The 24557-nt window shown below is 34.6% G+C and overlaps 1 protein-coding gene across 1 annotated transcript; it reads left to right on the top strand.

Annotated features, from left to right (window-relative positions):
- Positions 1-22549: 22549 nt before the first annotated feature.
- LOC132614332 (RING-H2 finger protein ATL78-like) lies at positions 22550-23510 on the top strand. Its single transcript, XM_060328754.1, has one exon. The coding sequence runs from the start codon at positions 22676-22678 to the stop codon at positions 23333-23335; it is 660 nt and encodes a 219-aa protein (XP_060184737.1). The 5' UTR covers positions 22550-22675; the 3' UTR covers positions 23336-23510.
- Positions 23511-24557: the final 1047 nt, after the last annotated feature.

The following is a 24557-nucleotide window of genomic DNA, read 5'->3' as shown; positions in this document are numbered from 1 at the left end:
TCGCATGATAGACTTTATAATCTCTAACTTAGGCTCGCCATTACCATCATCGTGTCTATGGCATATCTTTTACCTTTATCTCATATGGAACCCCCTATGAACATAGACTCGTAACTTTTTCGGAACATTGGTCATAGGACATGCATTAGAGCTTATAGACAATCTATAACAATGTCGGGGTGACATAAGGTCGAGAACCCCCGATTACATTATGGAGTAATCATATTCATCGTATCTCACCTTGAAAGAACTAACATTTTAAGGTGAGTGTACTTCATGAACAACATAAAGGGATCGTAAGTAAGATCATTAACTTCGTGAACATCATATCTTGCTTTAGAATCTCTAGGCTTATACTTACCATCATCATTTTCGTATTCATGACACATTTCTCATCTTTATCTCATAAGAAGCTCTTTATCAATGTTGACTCATAGTTCCCGGAATGTAAGAAAGTCATGGAGAGGTAGGGAAATAATATCATAGGAATCCTATAAGGATTATTAGCTTCGTAGGGATATCGCATCATGAGCTTTAGGACTTCTAGACTTAGATTCATCATCGGTATTGTCATGCTCGTAACATATCTCTTTTCTTTATCTCGTATGAAGCTCTTTATACTCGTAGATTCATAATTCCCGATATGTAGGAAGATCATGGAAAGATGGGAGGATTCATACCATAAGAGTCATGCCTTAGAAAGAAAGGACTAGCCTTACATACCTCTTTCGTTTAACAATTTGCATCGCTTGATTGTTCTCCTTTGATGCTCGCGTTTCTACCTTCAAGAGAATTCGCATTCACATTAGCTAATCGATTATATGAACGTGCTTACAAAAGCTAGAGAAAATTGGGAAGCATTTCCTTTGTTTATACAACCTTCCCCATATTGTATATCGACTCCCAACATTTATAATAACGTTCACAATATCATAACCAACAATCTTCATTCATCTACATTACCCTCATTTCACAATTCCACTTCAATTTATCCATAATCATGGTCATAGTATACTAGTACGTTTTATCACCTATAATGATTATCCCATGTCCTTAATATCGTTTATAGCATAATCATAATCACAACACATCAAGAATCATAACTCAATTCAAGCTATTACTCAAAATGACACTATTCCCCCATTCATGACCCATGTTTCTATATTTGTTTACAATCCAAGTGTTTCAAATTTTCAATACCTTAAACAACATGTAAATACCATAAAACTTACCTTAGATGGTGTAGGAATGAACCTTGATTGCAAACACTTCACTTGAGCAAAACCCTAGTTTCACCTTCACTTGGATTCCTTGTCTTAGATGAACTTTAATGAGTTTCTTACACTTGATTCACTTGGTTTGATGAAGTTGATCGCTAATATCTCTTGAATTCTTGTGGGAGGAATGTTCTAGAGAGTTCTAGAGAGAAGGGGAGTGAAGGGAAATGAAATGAAATTAGACTTGGACCCTTATTAATAATGCTCAAATCTTTCCCGATACGAACATACGGACCAACATACAGTCCGTATCTTTTATACGGGCCGTATGTTTGGTCCAGTGAAGGTTGCCCATCTGGGCTAAATATACGGCCTAACATACGGCCAGTATGTTGGGCCGTATAATGCCCAGCTATTCCGATTTCGTTCTCGTCGACTCGTTTGATCTCCAATCCTTATGGAACCTTCTTAACACTTGTTGAACACCTCAATACCAATCTAAGGGATGTTATAAATCTTCTCCAAAGCATCATTAACTCATTACTCGTAAATCCTTTTCGATACATCTTATATGTCTTGCCTCCTCTTGGCAAACTTTCTTCTCTTACTTCGAATGTCTTTGAAATCTCATTTAGAATCATCCAATGTTATTTCTTACTTATCAAAACATCGCATACGTCGTGCCCTTCGTCAGTCTGTTCACTGTGCATGAACGGAAAATTTTCCGAGGTATAACATTTTTCCCCTCTTGGGAACATTCGTCCTCGAATGTTAAACTATCCGGGATTCTACGAAAATTTTGCCATATATTTTCCTTCAATTGACCCGGAGTATCATGACCACACTATTCTTGCTTACCTCTTACTCCCCTTTTTAAGTACCCACTTGGTTTTATTGGCGACGCATAAACACTTGCAAGTTACATAATCGTTCTTGCATGATTCGTGTACATACATATCTATACATATACAAGTATCCACATCCGTATCCGTATTCATAATCATATACATATCATTTACATAGCATGCCCGACCACGAAGGTTCGGTGTTTTGCGTGCCCGACCATGGCTAGGCTCGGTGATTACATATACCTAAACTCTTTTGTCTATCTGTAGTAACGTATCTCGTCATGCTCTCTTCCTTCCTTTATTTTTCCCTTGATTATCATATCTTATGTTCTATTATAGAAAACCTTAGGTCCCTTTCTTAATTGTCGCTTATAAATCGCAATATCATTAACTACGACTTTACCGTTAGTGTCTTTGCCTCTATTCTAGTATAACATCGCCATCCTTTACAACACCCCTTGAGTTATTCGCCCTCAATGTCACGTGGTTCAAGGTCTTCATGAATGATTTCCCGTACAGTCTCAGATGCTTGCTCAATTTGTGTTCGTTTATTCACTAGTTATTAGACTCATTTCTATGTAACTCTCACTCTTTGTTTTAGAGTCTATATCTGTCACATATTAGGGTCCATCGTTTCAACCTCTACACTTGTATTCTCTTTACTCGCTTCCCCCCTTTAAGGGTTTCACTTGTACCATTCTCAAATCCGCTGTCTCACCTTCAAATCTTGAATTCATATATCCCTTATTATACTACATCTTGTTTATGTCGTTTCCCATAATTTATAGCTACGATAATTCATGTGTGAAGTCTTAACATACTCATCTTGCAGTTTTGTAATCAAGTAATACAACTGACATAACAATCTGAACAAGGATGAGTCAATGTCTGAGACTGTACGGGAAATCATTCATGAAAACCATAATAGCCATACATAGGCACATATAAATAAAAGCCTATAAATATCTTTAGCGTCATCACTATTATCATCGTCATCATGATCATCATCACTATCGACATCGTCATCGTTATCATCGCATATATCTCATAACTTTTGAATCAAGTGTAAGAAACTCATTAAAGTTCATCCAAGAAAAGGAATCTAAGTTATGAAGTTGATCACTAATATCTCTTGAATTCTTGTGGGAGGAATGTTCTAGAGAGTTCTAGAGAGAAGGGGAGTGAAGGGAAATGAAATGAAATAAGACTTGGACCCTTATTAATAATGCTCAAATCTGTCCCGATACGAACATACGGTCCGTATCTTTTATACGGGCCGTATGTTTGGTCCAGTGAAGGTTTCCCATCTGGGCTAAATATACGGCCTAACATATGGCCAGTATAATTTATACGGCTAGTATGTTGGGCCGTATAATGCCCAGCTATTCCGATTTCGTTCTCGTCGACTCGTTTGATCTCTAATCCTTATGGAACCTTCTTAACACTTGTTGAGCACCTCAATACCAATCTAAGGGACGTTATAACTCTTCTCCAAAGCATCATTAAATCATCATTAACTCATTACTCGTAAATTCTTTCCGATACATCTCATATGTCTTGCCTCCTCTTGGCAAACTTTTTACTCTTACTTCGAATGTCTTTGAAATATCATTTAGAATCATCAAATGTTATTTCTTACTTATCAAAACATCGCATACGTCGTGCCCTTCGTCAGTCTATTCACTGTGCATGAACGGAAAATTTTCCGAGGCGTAACATAGAGTGTATGCAAATCTTACCCCTAACTTGGGAGGACAAAGATCCAAGGAACAATTTTAAATATATAATCATGTCTGAAAGTGAATGGACTTCTTTGTATCAAATAAGAGCTAATATATTATTAATGCTCGATTAAATCGTAGTAACTCCAATTACTATTTAATGCACAAAGAAGTTGAAACAATTTTATTAACAAACTATTACAATGGTTTGGTAACCTTGGAAGAGGCGAAAAGATTTAGTGACCACACTATCTTTGAAAGAAAGTAACATGTAGGAACATCATCTATGATAAAATATGAAGTATCAAAATAAGTAAAAAAGGAAAACCTATGGATCTGATAACTCTTGGATTGTTCATCTTCGTAAGTTTACACGATATCTGAACAGTTTGACCTTGACAAACAAGTCTTCAATGCCATTTACATTGAAGACTTTCAAACTTATGGTGTTAAATGAGTCATATATATTTTGTGACTATAAATCATTGCATAAAGGTAAATTGTTCTCAAATATAGAAAGGGGTTATTCTTTATTGACACTTATTAATAAGAAATAAGTTCACATAAATTGAAACGGAAGAAGTATTATTTTACATTATCATATATAATATGACTCGGTATACACGTGCAAAGCTCGTGCCGAAGGGCTAGTATATATATATATATATATATATATATATATATATATATATATATATATCTACTAGATTTCTCTCTTTATCTTTTAAAGTGTGGGCCAATAATGTCAACATATTTTTTGCAAGAGTACATTCGAGTCTACGATTGGATAGGGTCGAAGTGGTTATTACTTATTATTACATTATGAGCAACAAAAAATAAATAAAGAATTAATATAAAAAGGAAGTAACTTTTTTTTTTGGTACATATAAATATAGTATTTCTATGCGAACGGATAGAGGAAAAACCATGGAAGTTCTACACCATTCAAAGCCTTCTGTTACCATTCAGTGGCGGAGCCAGAATTTCCGCCGAGGGGTTCAAAATATAAAAAAGTAAACATACGAAGAAGCCTAAGGGGATTCAACGTCTAATGTATATACATAAAAAATACTCAAAAAATAATTTTAACCTTGTAAAAATAGTTTTTTTTTTTCGCCGAGGGGGTTCGGATGAACACCATCGGCATAGTGTGGCTCCGCCGCCGTTACCACTCTATCTTTAAAAATAGTTGTAGCACCTAACAAATATTTTATCAAGTTATCTCAAAGAGATTATCTTGCTTTAATTACAAGCCACTAGAATATACAACTACGCTTAATCTTGATACCAAAATTGATTTGGTTTCTTGTGTGGTCATACAACTTATAACAAATGGGGCCGCTGGTCAATCTTAAAAAAATATGATTTCGTAAAAGATTTTCATGGATAACAACTTTAATTTGGCTCCAAATCTAAATAGAATTAGCTGGAGATTAGGAAGCATCTGCAAATATAATCAGAAAATGAGTAGTAGTACATTAAAGATGGATGTGGATTAATTTCATATATGCTCAATCGCATTTTACTTAATGAAAACGCTAAAGTCACTAAACTATCTTGGAATGTAAAGATCACCCAACTTTACCTACGAACCACAAAATTCACTAAACTATATTTTGTTACAAAAAATATCACAGAAAGTTGAGTCAATTCCTCAATCACTCAACTTAAGAAAATTACTTAGTAAAGTCATTTATCTTTTTTTTTTTTGGTTCCTCATATGGTCATTGAAGTTTATACATTTGTCTTACTAAGTAATGGCTGAAAGTTATTTTAAAAATAAAGAAAAAGGGTCAAAGTAGTCCGTTAAGTTTGAATCTTCAATTAATAGTTCTTATTCTTTAACATAAAACACTAACAACCTTTTGATGATACAAAATAGTACACTTTTATTTCAACTCTAACTGTGGTATTAAAAGTAACGAAACACATAAAAAATTGTGACTGATAACTTTAGAAATGGAAAAAAAGTTGTTGTTGTTGTTTTTTTTTTTTTTTTTTTTTTAATTTCATTTTATCACTGCTAAAAAAGAGTATGAAATAGCCTATATGTACGCTAATTGCTTGGAAACTTAGGAATTCAACAATAAAATAATGTTTTCTATTTATTCATTTTATGAGTAATCTTTATTTTGATAAAATAGTTTAAAGTACTTGTTAGTTTCTTCTACAGTAGAAATTATTACCAGAAATTTCATAATTAGTAAGAAAGACGGTAAATTCCTTCAAACAAAAAAGATATAGGTCCTTATAGGAAAAAAAATTCATATGTAAAAATTAATCACAAAGAGTTATCCTAAAGAAAAAGACATAAATGCATATTGAAGGACATCGTCATAATAATATAAATCATTCTACATCATATAAAATGAGGAGATTCTATTGTAGATAATGAAATTTTATTAAATTTAAATCCGTAAGAAATTCGGATTATAATAAATTCAAGATATATTAGTCCAAATAAATATTACGGATTAATATAATTGGGTTAATTATTTAAGTCCAATAATACGGATTTAATTAAAGATCCGATTTCTATTGGGCTAGTCCATTAATTTGGGCTATAAATGACGAGCCCATTTTTGCTAAGCCCAAGATGTCAACTAATCCAAGAGGCCCAGCTTGGTGCCACATGTCAAATGACGTGGCATGCCAAGTCAAACGAAGGAGCCAATATGATCATGCCAAGTGTCAAAATGATGCTGCATGCCTAGTCAAATCAAAAGGCCAATGAAGATGTGCCACGTGTACAAGTGACATGTTCCGGCCAATCAAATATCGACATGTTAGCTTAATTCTGATTGGTCGAAAGAAGTCTGTCCTTATCACAACTCCTCCATCCTACAACTATAAATAGGGGTCTCATAATTCAGAAAAAGACAGAAATTCTAACAAGAAGCAAGAGAGAGCTCGCGGATCAAACGCTGCAGATTTCTCTACAAGCTAAAAGCATTCAAGTATTTCTCTAGAAGTTCTAGAGATCCAGACGAAGATTCAAGATCAAGCTTCAAGCCCTTGAATCCAAGTACAAGTTTAAGATCAAGACCACCAGATTCAAGATCAAGCTCAAAAGCCCTTGAATTCAAGTACAAGTCAAGATCAAATCCATCAAGTTCAAGAATAAGCTCAAAAGCCCTTGAAATTATTGTTGAAAAGACGAATCATAGAGATTGTAACACTCATATTCTGAAATCAAATACAAAGATTGTTGCGATATTTTCCTGTCTTGATTATTATTTTCTCGACGCGAATTTTATTGTCTACATCTATATCATCATTCTGTATTAACTTTTTTTAAAGTTTTCAAAATTTTTTTTAAAAATTGTAATATTATTTGGGTGCAAATAATTCCCCCCTCCAACCCCCCAAAAAATTAAATATCTCTCCCAATTTCGAACAATAGTTGTTCTTCCCCTTTATCTCATTTAAACATTTTAGTACCTAATTTACCCTCTACGTTTACACTCTTCATTTCTTTTTATTTTTTTACCTTATGATTTCTTTTAAAAAAAAAAAACTACATTATGAACTTACCTATAGGACGAACACAATCTGATTTGCAAAGTAAGAAAGTGAAAAGATAGTTGGGGAACTATTATTGTTCGGTGTTAAAAAATGAGGGATGTTTTAACTCAAAGTTCAAACTTAAGGGACTATTTTGGCTCTTTTTCTTTTATTCTTAAAGTGACTTTTGGCCCTTGTTACTTTGTAAGGCAAATGCATAAACTTGAATAACTTTACTAGGTAATTTGCTTAAGTTGAGTGACCATATGAGGAATTGACTCCATAAAGTTATTTAGAGGAAGAAAAAAAAATGGACATTTTATACGATACTTACACTGAATGAGTTTTTAGTTATAAAATAAATTGTTTAGTCACTTCCTTTTATACTTAGCAAAGTTAAGTGATTTTTTCTTACACAAAATAGTTTAGTCACTTATTGTGATATAATAGACAAAGTTAAGTAATTTTTTTTATTACAAACAATAGCTTAGAGACTTTCGTACAATAAAATGAAAGTTTGAGTTACGATATATGAACCCACCCAAATACCAGATATAGTAGCATAATAGACTTCCCCACCTTTATTGTCTTACTGGTAATTTTTTCTTATTTATCCAAAACCGTTAATTGAAGTAACACTTTCACCTAAATGATTGGATAACATTTCATGCTCAATCCCCTCTAAAGCCAAACATGGTGCTTATTATTACTAGCCACTCGAGCATTCAACTCAAATTAGAAAGATGCTCTCAACCCAATGGGAACAAGCTAAACTCACTAAGATTTTGTTGGATATAATAGGAATATTCTATAGGGTTACTTTAAAAAATGAAAATTAAGTAGTAGTATAGTACTATACACTAGGAAATTAAAAGGCAACTTTAAGTTGTGGAAGATTTGGTTTCAAATTTTCTACACAACATGTTACTTTTCTCATTTCAATAACTACAACCAGCTTAAATATGATGTTGACAACCACAGTTTCTTCCAACTGTCTTCAACAAAACTAGAGGTCGTCATAGTATACAAGCAAAATTGATTAGTCCTTTAATAAATTGTTACTTTGCTAAAGATAGGTCTGAAAGTGAAAGGTACCAATTAAAATGACAATATGTAGAAACAAGATAAAAACATTTGATCCAACAGGAGAGTAATCTCCCAAGATTTCCTACCAAATTGGGACATGTTAAATACTAAGAAGCATAATCAAGGATTTGGTATTGTGAACGAAATCTTGAGGATTACTTACAAAAAAGAAGAAAAATAGGTAAGTGGATGCCATGGAAAAGCCCAAAAGGTAACCAATGAAAGGGAAGATATGCTTTCAAATTTTACAACAAATATATTGTTTTCACTTCTCTTTTTAGTAATAACAATCACCCTTAAAAAAATGAAATTAGCTAATTAAGAACTTCATCGCCCTTATCTTTAGCTAAATCGCTCATAGCTAATAGAATTTTTGAAAGTTTATGACTAATCCGCAAACAGGATTAACGACGAATTTTACTGTTTAGCTATGAAATTTAATTCGTCGCTAATTTGTGTTTTTTAATAATGGATTACTTAGCTGATAGTCTATGATATTCTCCCCAGTTGCCTTTAATTTACAAGAATTAAGTTATTATATCTTGATTGAAATGGGACAGGATGATGCATTGCAATTGATCTAACTAGACCTGTTTCATATATATGCAGATATGGTTTTTTCATTATATGAGACATCTGTTTATATATATATATATATATATATATATATATATATATATATATATATATATATATATATATATTTGGATTTACTTAGTCTAGTTTTCAAAAAATTGGCTTTGGATAAAAAAGAAGGTTAAGAAACGAGAGAATGGGACCTCAGCCTTACCATGCAAAAAGGGATGTTATGGCCCATCGGTGAATTTTAATTAATAAACAAGCAAATATACATATCTGTTCCTCTATATGGGACTGCTCAGGTAAAGTATCAAACAACTTGGAACTAGTTAATAGACAAGAGAACTTAAGTGCCTAACTAAAGATCTGGTCATGTACTAGGAATCAGATCAATTGATATGAAACCACACAAATAGTTCAGAAAAAGAGAAAAAACTGAAGCATACGTAACAAAAGGTAGCCAATATATGGTTTAATTACAAATTTCTATTAACAAGACCCAAGTTGCATGTTTTATATCATTTGGTACCACTTTTCCTATTAATAATCAGTTCACTCTCAATCTACATGAATTTCTCCTTGTTTATCAAGTTTTTAGTACGTGCGCATGGAATAGAGTAGCTTATCAGACTGGTTCTAGACTTCTAGTGGAGTTTTTCATGCTGACGGCCGCTAAATTTTGTTGGATTTGTCTCCCCACTTGTCAGAGTTTTTCTCTATTATTGTGCAATTTCACAATCTAGTTAGATCAAACAAGGACCCTTTTCGTTCTAATTTTATGTGAAATAATTTGAATCTAACACAAAATTTTGAAAAATAGATAAAGAGACATTTGAAACTTGCAGTTTTAATAAATATGTCATAACATGAGTAAAAATAAAATTATTTGAAAACTAGCCGTTATTGTGTCGTATTTGACATAATTACATTTACAATATTTCTTTAATGGTTAAACAGATAATATTCAGACTAAGAATTGTTTTTAAACCATTTAGATTTGAATAAATTTTCATTTAAAGTCATTACGTCATTTTCATAAGTATGACAGAATAAACAGAATAGAAGGTTAAGCTCGATCAACTTAAGGCATAAAATGCCGGTCACGGATCATGACAATGTTGTATACGGTAAAAATCGGGTCAATGTGTGACCGGTGAGACCAGAGCCGAGGATAAGTCCAAACGAGCACGAGCTTGTTCGATCTTTTCTCCACACCGGGGATGTCGTACCGGATATAATTTACGCGAGACAAGATAAGCGTGTCCGTTTGTCCGGATAGACCAAGCCTAAATTAGCGTGTCCGTTGGTCCGGATAACCGGTTGTGAGGTTGCCATGCGTCACGAAACCATTCCGCTATTTGAGCTGACAACCGTACAGGTGTCAAACCTTACGGATCAATCTTATCTTTTTTAGGATTTTTTATTCATAAAGGCTTTTGTATTGTATCTATGGCCCATAAAGCATACCTATAAATAGAGGACATTCCTCCCATTTTTGGGGGGCTGCCTTTTCTCAAATCTCAATATTTTAATCATCAAACATAAAAAAACTCTCTCTCAAAGATATTGGTCTCGATTTTGTGGTGTTCCTCCTTAGCCTGTTTATCCTTTCAATATTACTTAATACATTTGGCATAAATCATCAATCATAGTAAACATATATATAGCATGAACACCAATTTCGGGTGACAATTAGATTTGTAAGCGAGATATAGGATATGTGAATGAACTTTAATCTATTTGGTTGGTGTGAAGTGTCAATGGATTTGTTTGTAGTTATATCTATATGTATACGTGTTCATGCTATTTATATGTTTACTATGATTGATGATTTATGCCAAATGTATTAAGTAATACATGCCGAGTCATCCGTAATACACGCTGAGTCATCCTAGATCGTTTGTATTACCGGATGACTCGGAGCAACCAAATCTACCGTGGAAGAGCTGGAACAAATCATCTTGTTCGTGCATCTACCGGATAGAAAGGTATACCTGGGCACGGGGTTAACCTCGAAGCTCAGGAACAAGTTAATTAAATTTCTTCAAGCTAATGCCGATTGTTTTGCGTGGTCCCATATAGACATGACAGGTGTACCACCCGAAGTGACAACTCATAAGCTCAGCCTCGATAGGAAATTCCCCCCGGTTAAGCAGAAAAGGAGACCAATGGTCGAGTCAAAGCATGTCTTCGTAAAAGAAGAGGTAACAAAGCTTTTAAAAATAGGCTCTATCCGCGAGGTAAAATACCCGGATTGGCTAGCTAACATAGTTGTGGTGCCAAAGAAAGGTAATAAATTTAGAATGTGTGTTGATTACAAAGACCTAAACAAAGCATGCCCGAAGGATTCATTTCCCATGCCTCACATTGATCGAATAATTGATGCGACGGCCGGGCATGAGATGTTGAGTTTCCTCGATGCCTATTCTGGGTACCACCTGATCCAGATGAACACGGAAGACCAAAAGAAAACTTCTTTTATTACCCGGTATGGGACTTATTGTTACAATGTGATGCCATTTGGGTTGAAAAATGCCGGAGCAACTTACCAACGCCTAGTTAATGGAATGTTCGAAGAACAGATAGGGAAAACAATTGAGGTTTATATTGATGACATGCTAGTCAAGTCCCTGCAAAAATAGAGGACCATTTAAAACATTTGCAAGATACCTTTGATGTACTTCACAAATACAACATGAAGCTGAACCCGGAGAAGCGTGCCTTCGGTGTCCGATCGGGGAAATTCTTGGGCTTCATGGTGTCGAACCGGAGAATTGAAGTCAACCTGGACAAGATCAAAGCCATCGAGGATATTGAAGTGGTGAACAATGTCAAAGTCGTACAGTGGCTCACGGAAGGATAGCAGCTCTAAGCCGTTTCATTTCGAGGTCTTCGGATAAAAGTTATCATTTCTTCTCACTGCTGAGAAAGAAGAATGACTTCGTCTGGACACCGGAATGTCAAAGGCCTTTGCAGGAATTGAAAAGGTACTTATCGAGCCTGCCCCTGCTACACACACCGAAGGCAGACGAACAGTTATTTCTATACCTTGCCGTGTCCGAGGTAGCGGTGTTTTGGTCCGAGAAGAAGCAGGTACGCAATTCCCAATCTATTATGTGAGTAGGACTTTAGGAGATGCGAAGACCCGTTATCCACACCTCGAAAAGTTGGCCTTGGCATTGGTAAGTGCATCGAGAAACTAAAACCTTACTTTCAATGTCATCTGATATGTGTAGTAATTACTTACCCGCTATAAAATGTCATGCATAAACCGGAGTTATCAGGTAGACTGACCAAATGGGCCGTAGAGATTAGTGGGTATGATATCGAGTATAAGCCTAGAACAGCTATTAAATCTCAAATCTTAGCCAATTTTGTGGTAGACATTACCCCCGCCAAGATTCCCTAGGTAGAGAAAGAGCTTTTCTTAACCTCGGGAAAGGCTTCGGGTATCTGGTCTCTACATACAGACGGGGCATCGAACATGAAAGGTTCCAGGTTGGGCATTGTTCTTAAGACCCCCGCCAGTGATGTCATTAGACAATCGATTAGAACTGTAAAATTGACTAACAATGAAGCCGAGTATGAGGCTGTGATTGCAGGTTTGGAATTGGCTCGGAGTCTAGGAGCCGAAACAATCGAAGAAAAATGCAACTCTCTCTTAGTGGTGAACCAGGTGAATGGCGTCTTTGAGGTCAAGAATGAGCGAATGCAAAGATACTTAGAGAAAACTCAGGTGATATTACACCAGTTCAAATAATGGAACATGCAACATGTACCAGGAAGCAGAATAACGAAGCCGATGCATTGGCTAATTTGGATTCTTCGGTCGAAGCAGAAGAATTCAACCCCGGTACTGTAGTGCAATTGATGAATTCGGCGGTAGAAAACGGGCAGGCCGAGATAAACATAATGGGTCTAACTTGGGATTGGCACAATGGATACATCGACTACTTGGGACCATATTATCGGTCGTTTCGGTATCCCGGCTGAAATAACCTGTGATAACGGCCCTCAGTTCGTTGGCAACAAGGCCAATAACTTCCTCGAGGGGTTGAAGATCAAGAAGATATTATCGACTCGGTATCACCCGAGTGCAAACGCGCAAGCGGAATCCAGAACGAAACAATAATTCAAAATCTAAGGAAAAGACTTGAAACATCGAAACATAAACGGAGAGAAGTGCTGCCGGAGGTATTATGGGCTTACAGAACGACATCAAAGTCGAGAATAGGAGAGACACCATTCTCGTTGGTCTACGGGGCCGAAGCTCTAATTCCCGTAGAAGTTGGCGAACCGAGCCTCCGGTTCTAATACGCCTCCAACAAGTCAAACGAGAAGGCTATGGCCATAAAACTTGACCTGGCGGACGAACTACGCGAAAATGCGCTGGTCCATTTAGCGGCTCAAAAACAACGAATGGAGAGGCACTACAACCGTAGGGCCAATCTTCGACATTTTTATAATTTTTTAGGAAAATTACTCCATCCCTTGTAATCATACAACTTCCATTGTTATGTAACATAAAGTCTAATCCTATTACGAAGTCTATATTTATATTCAAGTCTCTTACCCATATTTTATCCATTTTATAACTAGGTTTATAAAATTCTGAACAAGTGTTGATAAAGCTAATGTATGCCTTATGAACATAATGTTTATATATATATATTATGAGTTCCATCCATTTGCATGGCTGCAACTGGTTTATCTAGAGCTTTTATTAAGTTTGGTGGGACTATTCGTTAATTTATTATACATTTAGTACATCCCGAATCTACCAATGCTAATGTCTCTATTTCATAGTCATCTATTTTAATTCTTGCAAGTATTTTTATTGTTCCTAATTTTTTGTCTTCATTACATACTAGGGCTTCATGGTCTTCTATACTCATTAGTTCTGCTTGTGAATCTTCTGGTATAGTTCTTAGTGGTTGTATATTAGATAAACTTATTTCTTCATCTTCGCTATCTGCTTCTTTTTGTTTTCCTTTTTCTAATTTATATAATCTGGTTTCTAATTTATTTAGTCTAGTTTCTAATGTCATTATTCTTAGACTAATAGTAGGGTCTTCTATTTTTTTATGTTTTTCCTCTTTGTGTATTTTTGTCTTAAATTCTTTTTCTATACACATGATACATCCCTCTATAAAACATTTTTTACATTTCGCCCTTTTATCTCTACTAGGAAACCATTTACAAGAGAAACATGCATTACTATCTAAACCTTTATTTCTTTCAAAGTCGTGACTACAGTCTTCTGATATATTTGCTAGATTATCCATTTGAATTGATTCTAGGTCTAGTTTTTCTAATCCTATTTCATTGATTAATTCTTCTGCTTCTGAGTCTGATGAGTCTGTATTAATTTTTTCTTCAGTGTTTACACTTACTATGGAATATATACTTTATGTATTTGACATATATTCATCTACATTTATTAAGTTTTTTTGAAAGTCTTCAATCAGCTGTGAATTTCTTGTCTTATTATTTATTCTTTTTGGACATGTATTTGCTAAGTGTTCTACACTTCCACAAGTAAATCATTCCAGTTTGTTTTTATAATTTATGTCTGTTCTATATTTTCTTATATGTATATTTCTATCTAAATAAGATTTTCTAGCTGATGATTTTCTAAGATAATATTTCTTTCTATTGTATTGAGGGTAATTTCTATTGTATTGAGTTCTATATTTTTTATACTTTTTCTTTTTATAATTGTCTTTATCGTAACTCTGAGTAGTGTATACCACGCTTTTACAAAAATTCATTTCATTTTGTTTTAGTTGCTTTTGTATTTGTATATGCATGCAGTTTTCTTGTAGTATATCCATTATATGTTGTATCCTATGTCCTATTGACCATTTTAGAGTAGGGTTCTGTACTACTCCATCTCTTTTAATCCATCTATCTTTTATTTCTCTTCGTAGAGCTCCTGGTAATTTATTAAATAATTTTTTACCTAATTCTTGGTCAAAAGCGTTTCCACTAATTGTGCAATAATAAAAACAATCATTTAAAAATTTCTTAATATGAAACCAGCTACTTATACTTAACTGTTCTAATTTAATTAATGAATTTCTTTGTAGTTTTACTAATCCACTATTTGGATCTTCTCCTGTGATTAGAGTATGTATTTTATTAGAAAAATTGTATGGATTTGCTCTCATGGATACTAAGTATTGAAATTCCATCAGAAAATCTTCCTTATATGCTTCCCATAGAGCTTTAGCTGATTCTCCTAAAAATGTCTCTAAGTATTAATACATAGTTTCAGCATCTGTATCATTATAAGTTTTTATATAGTCTGCTACCACTATTCCTTTCCAAATGTCTATTACTGAATTCCATCTTTGTGGATCATGAGCTGCTATATTTAATATCTTTCCTTTATTACCTCCTTCTTGGAGAATAATAGGTTCTTCTATAGGCATTCTCTTTCATGATGGTTTTATATTATCGATAGGTTCTCCTGTTGTTCTAAAAACTCTTCTTCTAGGCACATTTCCTGTACTTGTGTCTACCGTATACTGTTCTCCAGTTGTTCTTTGAAATGGACTAAAACTAGATGCACTAGATTCCATTAATTCTTTTTGGCTTAATATTGAGTCCAATTCTATTTCTTCATCACTGTCTTGCATATCTTCTAATATTTTATCAAAAGCATCTGATTTCTTTTGGTATATATTCTCTACTATGTATCCCCAATTATCAGTTCTAGCTTCACATAATTTAAAGTGACTTATAGTCTCTTCTATTGTTAGATCTCCTACTTGACATCCTTTGCATCTAAAAGTTATATTTTTGTTATCCCTATGGAGTCTTTTTGCTTCTTCTATAGTTATGTCTACTTCAAACTCTTCTTGTATTAATTCTATGTTCATAAAGGTTGACTCAGTAGTTTCATTTTCATCTAAAGTACTTTCCTCTTATATGTTTCTTTGTGGTGCGTAATTATAATTGGTAAATCTTATAGATATCTCTCCTCTAGAATTGGTGTACATTATGTGCGACTCTGGCTGTAGAATCTTCTTTCTACTAAAGTCTTCTAAATTCCATTCTAACCCTGCGTATTCTTCAGGATTTATTTTTATGGGTTTAATTAGATTTATTCCTTTATTTCCCATTAATTCTACGACATCTTCCACTTTAATTTTAAACTTGGTATTACTATTATTAGTCATTTTTCCTAAAAACCCTACGCACATTAATAAATTATTACCATTACACATTTCTTCATATCCTTTGGTCTGTATTCCTATCTTTATATGTTTTCCAAATTCTACTAGATTCATTATGAAGTCTGGACTAATATAAAAAATTTCTCCGTTATTTGTCATATCTACTTCTGTTATTCCTATTATTGACTTTTTCATGTCTGACCATCTATCATCGTAAATTACTATTAGGACTTTAGTTCCTAATTTTTTTCTAGTTAATCCTTTTAATCCTATTACTATTAACCCCATATGCATTAATGTTCTTCCAGTATTTTTAATTTGTCTTACTGCTTCTGGGTTTATTAGATTTATAGTAGTAACTTTAGTTCCTATGGCTGACAACTGTTCTTCTCTATAATGCCTATATAATTGTGTTGTTCTTGAGAACTGTCCTATATTGTATAAAGTCTTTGGATTTAGTAATTTCAACTGATTTTGTTGGAAAATTTATATGTCTCGATCTACATCTATTACTTCACTTAACTGTTGGTTATTTTCCTCTGGCGTTCTTCTATTTAAAATTCTTGATAAGAAATTATTACTTATTCTATTGTCTGAAAAACTTACTTTTGGTCTTTCTTTCCTTTCTGATCCTCCTTCGTTTCTTGATCTAATTGGAAGAAGGTCCATTTTTGTGCTTTTCTAGTTATTTTGACTTTTTCTTTTTGGGGTGTTATTTCTATCTTCTTTAATTTGTCTATTAATTCTTCAACTTCTTTATTTTTAGAGGTTTCTATATTTTTCTCTTTTTGTTGTTCACTTAACAACCGTAGGTGTTCACTTATTAAGTCTAACCTTGGTACTATTATTTCTATTTTCTTTATTATTTCTAATATTAATGAAATTATCGTAATATTTTGTTGTAGCGCTATTTGATCAGATTTAGCGTTAGGTATATAATATTTATAGTCTTGTGGTAAAGGTATAGACTTTTCTATTAATTTTGAGGCTTCTTCTTGGGCTAAAGTTGGTCTACTCATGAAAGAGTGATTTCTTTTAGTTCTTCTACTGTCTTTTTTAATTCTTTAATATCACTGGTTAAAACTTTAGAGGCTTCTTCTTGAGCTAAAGTTGGTCTACTCATGAAAGAGTGATTTCTTTTAGTTCTTCTACTGTCTTTTTAATTCTTTAATATCACTGGTTAAAACTTTTACTTATTTCTAAAACTTAATACTGCTGTATTATTATTTAATTCTTCTATACAAATAGTGTCTAAGTAATTAACGTATTCAGTAAGAAACTTCCTTGATTTTCTAAAATTTACGAGTCTTTTTCGAGTAATATAGATCATGCGATAGTGAAAACTTATATACTTAATAAAACGGTGTTGTCTCATGAACTCTTGTCTAATAATAGGTACAGGTGCTTATTGTCTTCTTCTAGCAGAGAAAGGTCTTCTCATAAAGTCTTAAGCGAGTCTTAGGTTCCACAATCTTCTCGCTCTGATACCAAATTGATAGGGGGTAATGATTTTTAGATATATGTTTTTTCAATAAGAAAAGTTCAAAGGACAAAGAAAAAATAATGTTGTTTTTCAATATATTTTTAACAATTCTACTCGGTACTTCCTCACTCCTATATTTCCTTTTATCATGTAGTTATATTTCTTAATTTTCTGTCTATCTCCCAAAGTTTATGCATTTTTTTTAGTTAATCTGGACTCTGTCCAGTCATGAATCTTATTATACTGTTCATCTCTTTCTCTTAACCTTTGTTCTTAATATCAGTCTTCTTTAACCACAACCCGGTTACCTTGGCCAACATCGTCCTTCATCATTTGGACATTAAAACGGCCTCTTAAAACCTAGGAATTTACAGGTTAATCTATCGAGGTTATTAAGAAGTTAAGAGAATAACCATATACTAAGAGTAATAGTTTCATGATAACAAGGAAATAATTACTTGAGCATAATATTCATATAATCACGAAATAATTTACATAATAGGGAGAGTAGTACAAAAACATAGTAAATAAACTTACATGCTTTGAAGAAGGAGAGAGGTTTCCCTTTCGGGGAACCCCAAAAAATACTTCACACTAGGGGGTAGGTATTAAAAACTTAATACTATTTTACAATAGGAGTTAATATTACAAGGGTTTTGGACTGGAAAAGGGATTTTAGCATTTGATGAAAGAGAAGGGGAATATTGGATTTTTCTTGAGAGAGGTTGTTGGTGCTCTTCTTGGTGATGTCTTTGCTTCTCCACAAATGCTGCTATTTATAGGCGTCTGGCGGACTTCAACTCTGGATTTCAAAACACTAAAGAATCTTTGAGTTCAGCCGGGTGATCTGTGGGCCCCATCGTCACGTGAACTTTTCCAAAAGAAACTTTATTTTCTTGTCCGTTTGCTGATCTGTCCATTTACTATGGCTGCTTTATTAAAGCTACTTTTAATAAAGTTCTCTTTTTCTGCAAATGTCTTCTAGCCGTTGCTTTTGTTCAACGAATCTTTCAGTCTTTTGTCTCATCATAATTATTTCCTCCACTTACCACATATTTTTTTTTATGTGTCTAAATTATGTAGGGTATGTGTCTAAATAATATATATATAAGGGAGTAGATTTGAACAAATGTGGAGGAAAGACGACTGAGGAACTTACGTCTATTATTCCACTTTTCCGGAAAGGGCATGCAATCAGCCGGAATGATGTCTGCGGTCCTTACCCGGACATAACGTTCCAACCACCCTCGATCTCTATCCTCATCGAGTTTGGAAAGAATCGGGTTTCGGCCTCGTTTGGCGACCTTTATCACGCCCCCTCGGAAGATCTCCGGACTATATAATAGGATGTAGTGTGCCAACGTGAATTCCTTTTTGGCATTATTAGCCAGTAGACGGAGGCAGGCCACGATCCTCTAGATAATCGGCCCGATTTGGGCCAAGCATACGTTGTATGTCCGGCACATATCGAGAATAACCGGATTAATAGGGGGGTCGAGTTTGAGTGTGATCGGGTACGTGTAAACGTACAGGAACCCTTCCTGGTAATCGGTGATGGACTCGTCAGGGCCGGGGGAAAACACTTGTACAGGATGCTTATCCCATCCGCATTCGGCCCGGACCTGAGGAAGGAGGTCCTCTGTAATTGACGAAGGGTACCGTCTCACATCGAAACCCCTGCCCGCGATTTGTACTGGCTTCTCAACGGCAAACTCGTGATTATAATTGGGTTTGGCTGGTATTATGTCTGTGGCAGTTGGTTCCACAAAGGTTTTGCCTTTAGGTTTAGAAGTAGGCTCGACGCCCGGGGAAGAAACCGAGGGTACGTCTTGGGAAGCAGAATCAGTGTTGGCTAACATTTTAGCTAAAAGATGAATTTATGAAAAAGTTGGTATGAAGATTTGAAGGTTTGAAAATGCAGATGAAGATTTCAAGACAGGAACGAAATAATGAGTATGAAGATTTGAAGGATTGAAGACTCGTGTTGAAGATGCTAAGGCTTTGTTGCAAAAAACGTTGAAGATTCAAGCAAAGATGAAACCCAACAAAAGAAATTGAAGATCAGAAAAGTGAGAAGTGAAAGTGAAAAGTAAAAAATGTAACTTTGGCCCTTATATAAATGATTCACTACAGCGGTTACAGAGGTCGGCCAATCGAGAGACGACACGTGTCCGAGAATTAATTGGACATGACTTGAAGCAACGCGGGTTAAGGCGGTTACCGAAGTTGACCATTCGGGGTGAGACATGTGGCCGGAGTCAGAAGGACGTGACATAACGGTTTCCGCCCATTTTGAAGATAAGAACGAGCTTATGAGACCATCGGTTTTGAGACTTTTCCACTTCCCGTTACTCCGATGAAACTACGATCTGGAAAGTGTGGGGACTATCTGTATACGTTAAAAATCGGGTCAATGTGTGACCGGTGAGACCGGAGCCGAGGATAAGTCCAAACGAGCACGAGCTTGTTCGATTTTTTCTCCACACCAAGGTTGTCGTACCGGATATAATTGACCCGAGACAAGATAAGCATGTCCGTTTGTCCAGATAGACCAAGCTTAAATTAGCGTATCCGTTGGTCCGGATAACCGGTTGTGAGGTTGCCACGCGTCATGAAACCGTTCCGCTATTTGCGTTGACGACCGTACGGGTGTCAGACCGTATGGATCAACCTTATCTTTTTTAGGGTTTTTTATTCATAAAGGCTTTTGTATTGTATCTATGGCCCATAAAGCATACCTATGAATAGAGGACATTCGTTCCCTTTTTGGGGGCTGCCTTTTCTCATATCTCAATATTGTAATCATCAAACATAAAAAAAGCTCTCTCTCAAAGATATTGGTCCGGATTTTGTGGTGTTCTTCCTTAGCTTGTTTATCCTTTCAATATTACTTAATACATTTGGCATAAATCATCAATCATAGTAAACATATATATAGCATGAACACGTATACATATAGATATAACTACAAACAAATCCATTGACACTTCACACCAACCAAATAGATTAAAGTTCATTCACATATCATATACCTCGCTTACAAATCTAATTGTCACCCGAAATTCGGGGTAAACAAATGTATAACAAATAAATTCAAGATTTGTATGTAGTCTTAGTAGCTAGAGATATTACAACACTACTATAAGTTACTTATTTTCTTTTTTAAATTATCGAATCAAGCTTAAATGCAAAAAAATTACTTGCAATTGTTCAAGTACATAAAACGTATGCTCACGATAAATTAACATGTCTTGAGGAACATAAGCAAATTAAATCATGAACTAAGATGGGCGATACGAGTTAAGAATATGGGAAGAAATCTAGCTAAAACTAAGCTAAGCTAAAGCTATACTAAGAGGCTAAGAGCCTGTTTGGATGGACTTATGCCTATAAGCTGTTTGCAGCTTATAAGTTAAAAAAAAATAAGTTGGGGTAGTCTAACTTATTTTTTTTGGCTTATAAGCTGTTTTCAGCTTATAAGTTGTTTTAGATAAGCTGAGTCAAATGGGCTCAATTATTTTTTTGAGCTTATTTTAAGCACAAAATGACTTTAAGTTGGCCAACCAAACACTCAAAAAAGCTGAAAACAGCTTATAAGTAACTTATAAGCAACTTATAAGCCAATCCAAACGGGCTCTAAAATGGGTTTTTCATTGATGAGTCGAAAATGGGAGCTCGCTCCTTACAAATACACGCCGCTACAAACTAAAGGACCAGGATGAAAAGTGTTAAAAAGAAAGTACAATGCGTAAATAACACTTCTTCTACTTAAAAGATACTAAATTAAAATAACTTCTAAGACTTCTAATTAACTTCTATCTAGCTGTTAAGTACTCTTCCTTAAGCTCTCTCTACCACTCCCGCAAGCATTTGATTCCCTATCCAATTCCAAATCGTATTAGTGGGTTTTAACGTTTTTTTTCCAAGTAATATATGGAAAAGTGAAAAGGCAATGAAATGAAATGAAATTGAAAAGGTACACCCCAACCCCTCTCTCTTGATAGTTAGTCAAAAGTCCACAGAAATGAGAAGAAAAATTTGCAAATATTTTCCCTGCAGTGGAGAGAATAGGAAAACTTCCTGCTCCCTTCTTGGGCTTTGGGTCCCAAATAAGATTAGTGTGGACATTGGGTTCATCAATTATTAACGGAATTTTTATACCGGATGGTTGCCTATTAAAAAATATTCCCCTCGTTTCAATTTATTTGACACTTATCATTTTTCGAGAGTTAAATCTCTTAATTTTAATTGTGTTTGAACATAAAATCTTTAAAATTTTCGAAACAAAATTTACATATTTGAAAATTACGTAAAAATTATTATAAGTCATCATAATTAATAATTTAAAATATTTAAAAGACATGAAAAATTACGGTAAAAAACAGCTCGTTTGATTCTCGAAAAGTGAAAAGTGCAAAACAAATTGGAACGGAGGAAGTAATATAGTAGTATATATTTGACCATATATTTTTTATAGATATAACAACTAGCAATTAAAATAATTATTACGAGCAACCAAATATGTAACTATTCCATCATTGTAATGCCAATATTAACGTGGCAGGCTAGCAGCGTAGTCGGCAATTGGCAATGGCGGTGGGCTTTTCTTGAGTTGATAGCCCATTAGCTTAGACAGAGGGGTCTTAGTGGAGCAAGAACCAGAACTATTTCTTTAGCCTACAATGGTATGCTAACCGTTTCTTTTAATTTCCTTGTCAAAACAATGTATCTTTTCTATAAGAGAATTAATTTAATACTTCTAAAAAGCTGTATGCACGGGATCCACTTGTTTATGAAGTACACCTATTAATTAAAACATGGCTTGGAACTCTGATACATATCTTTAAAGAAGATAAAATATATTATCCTTCCATTATTTAAGACTCAAAAAATTAATCCATACTTTACCCCTATAAATTTGTCCTATATAAGTCACTGCCTAAGTGGGACTTCAATTCAGTAAACATTCAACACCAACAAACAAAGAAAACACACATACAAAGTCTCAACCAAAAGCTCCATAGCAACCACTTCTAATTTATTCATTCAAGAATACATGGAGAACTTCCACTACTCAAGAAGACTACTCCCAGAGGCCGCCATGGCACCGCCTCCGGCTGCCGGAATCAGTCACGACACAATTGGACACAACGACACAATTGATGCAAATGTTATAATGGTGTTGGCAGTACTTGTATCTGGCTTGATTTGTTCACTTGTATTGAACTCCATCATAAAATGTGCATGTAAGTGCTCTACCCTAATATTGGAAGACTCATCCTCAAACCAAACAAATAACCCTTCTCCGGCAAAATTAGCCAATAGAGGGATCAAGAAGAAAGCCCTTAAGACATTTCCAGTTATAACATACACTACTGAATTGAAACATCCGGGGCTCGACTCTGAGTGTGTCATTTGCTTATCCGAATTTGGAATCGGAGAGAAAGTTAAGGTTCTGCCAAAGTGCAACCACGGATTCCATGTCAAGTGTATCGATAAATGGCTCAATTCTCACTCTTCTTGTCCTACTTGTAGGCACTGCCTCATTGAAACTTGCCAAAAAATTGTTAACGGTGCAGATTCTGTTACTACTACTGCAATTTCAAGCACTCAGCTAGTAGTTAGCAACACTTCATCATTAACTGCAGTTCAAGAAATTGTAATAAGGATTGAACCTCTCGAACGTGAAGGTGTTATTTCTAGCAATAGAAATTAGATAGAAAAATAGGATTAGTTATTGTGGTATCACACACTTAATTCTTTCTTTTTCTAGTTGGAAAAGTTTTAGCTAGTTAGCATGAGGCCAACGAAAGTGTAGCTTTCCAATGATTCATTGTCTTGCAAGTGTATATACAAATTAAATTTTATTTCAATTTCTCTTATTAATGACTTATGTTTCTTCATGTCAGGAAAAATAAAAAATTGGGAACTTTAGCAAAGGGAATCGAAAGACTAAAAGCACTAAAACGAAACAACTTTTAAGATATTCATATTATCTTTTCCAAAGCAATACTTCACAAAGATTGTCATATTTTTGTCCACTGATTTAGGAAGATTATAAATCTGTTTTTGCACAAGGAGAAAAGAAAATGGATACATTAGGGAAGGGGAACTCGATCATTATGTTGCGGAAGTTATCTTTTAAGGTTTCAAGCTATGAATCAAACTTGTCATTTAACTATTTATGGACTTCAATCTAAAATAACCACTATACACATTTACCTACACAAATTGTCAAGTAAGAGTATATTTGGATATGTACCCTTTTAAAATCAAGGGTCCCCACCTGCAGAAGGTAAGATAAAAGCGAGTCCGGAATCAAAATGCCCCAAAAAAATCATTTTGAACCAAAATACCCCAACAAAAAAAATGTTACAAAAGTACCTTTAGCGCAGTAAAATACTGCGCTATAGAACTTCACGGAGACGGAGCCGTTAAGTGCTATAGCGCAGTATTTTACTGCACTATACAAATGTTTCTCTCACCTATAACGCAGTAAAATACTGCGCTATAGGACTTTTTCTCTCACCTATAGCGTAGTAAAATACTGCGCTATATCACCCAACTAAAACCCCGTCGGGTTCCACCACTGGTCCCTCCAGTGGCAAAAAAAATAAATTGAAAAACGCCATTGGAGGCGATACCAAGGTGGTCCCCACATCCAAAAAACGTCGTTTTCTATTAAATTTCGTCTGGGAAGTTTAGATTCTCGGTATATTGAAGTCAAAGAGCAAGATTCTAAGTTCGAATTTTGGGAAAAAGCGGCGTACAAGTCGATTAAAATAACTCTAAAAAAAATCTTCGATTAAGGTTTTCTACTAAGAACTTTTTTTATTATTTTGTTATATACATTATACTCTAAGCATGCTTAACATTTAATCCTTGCTATTTTCCAAAATAAAAAAATTCAATTTTTTTTTTTGCTCTTGTTCGGACTG

The sequence above is a fragment of the Lycium barbarum genome, chromosome 10 (assembly GCF_019175385.1).
Source record: "Lycium barbarum isolate Lr01 chromosome 10, ASM1917538v2, whole genome shotgun sequence".
Classification (NCBI taxonomy): Eukaryota; Viridiplantae; Streptophyta; class Magnoliopsida; order Solanales; family Solanaceae; genus Lycium; species Lycium barbarum.
The sequence above is the reverse complement of the archived record's forward strand: the minus strand, read 5'-3'. Positions and strand labels throughout refer to the sequence as shown.

Bases quoted from the DNA above. Each gene is read 5' to 3' on its own strand.
- LOC132614332 (XM_060328754.1), top strand. From the start codon at position 22,676: ATGGAGAACTTCCACTACTCAAGAAGACTACTCCCAGAGGCCGCCATG.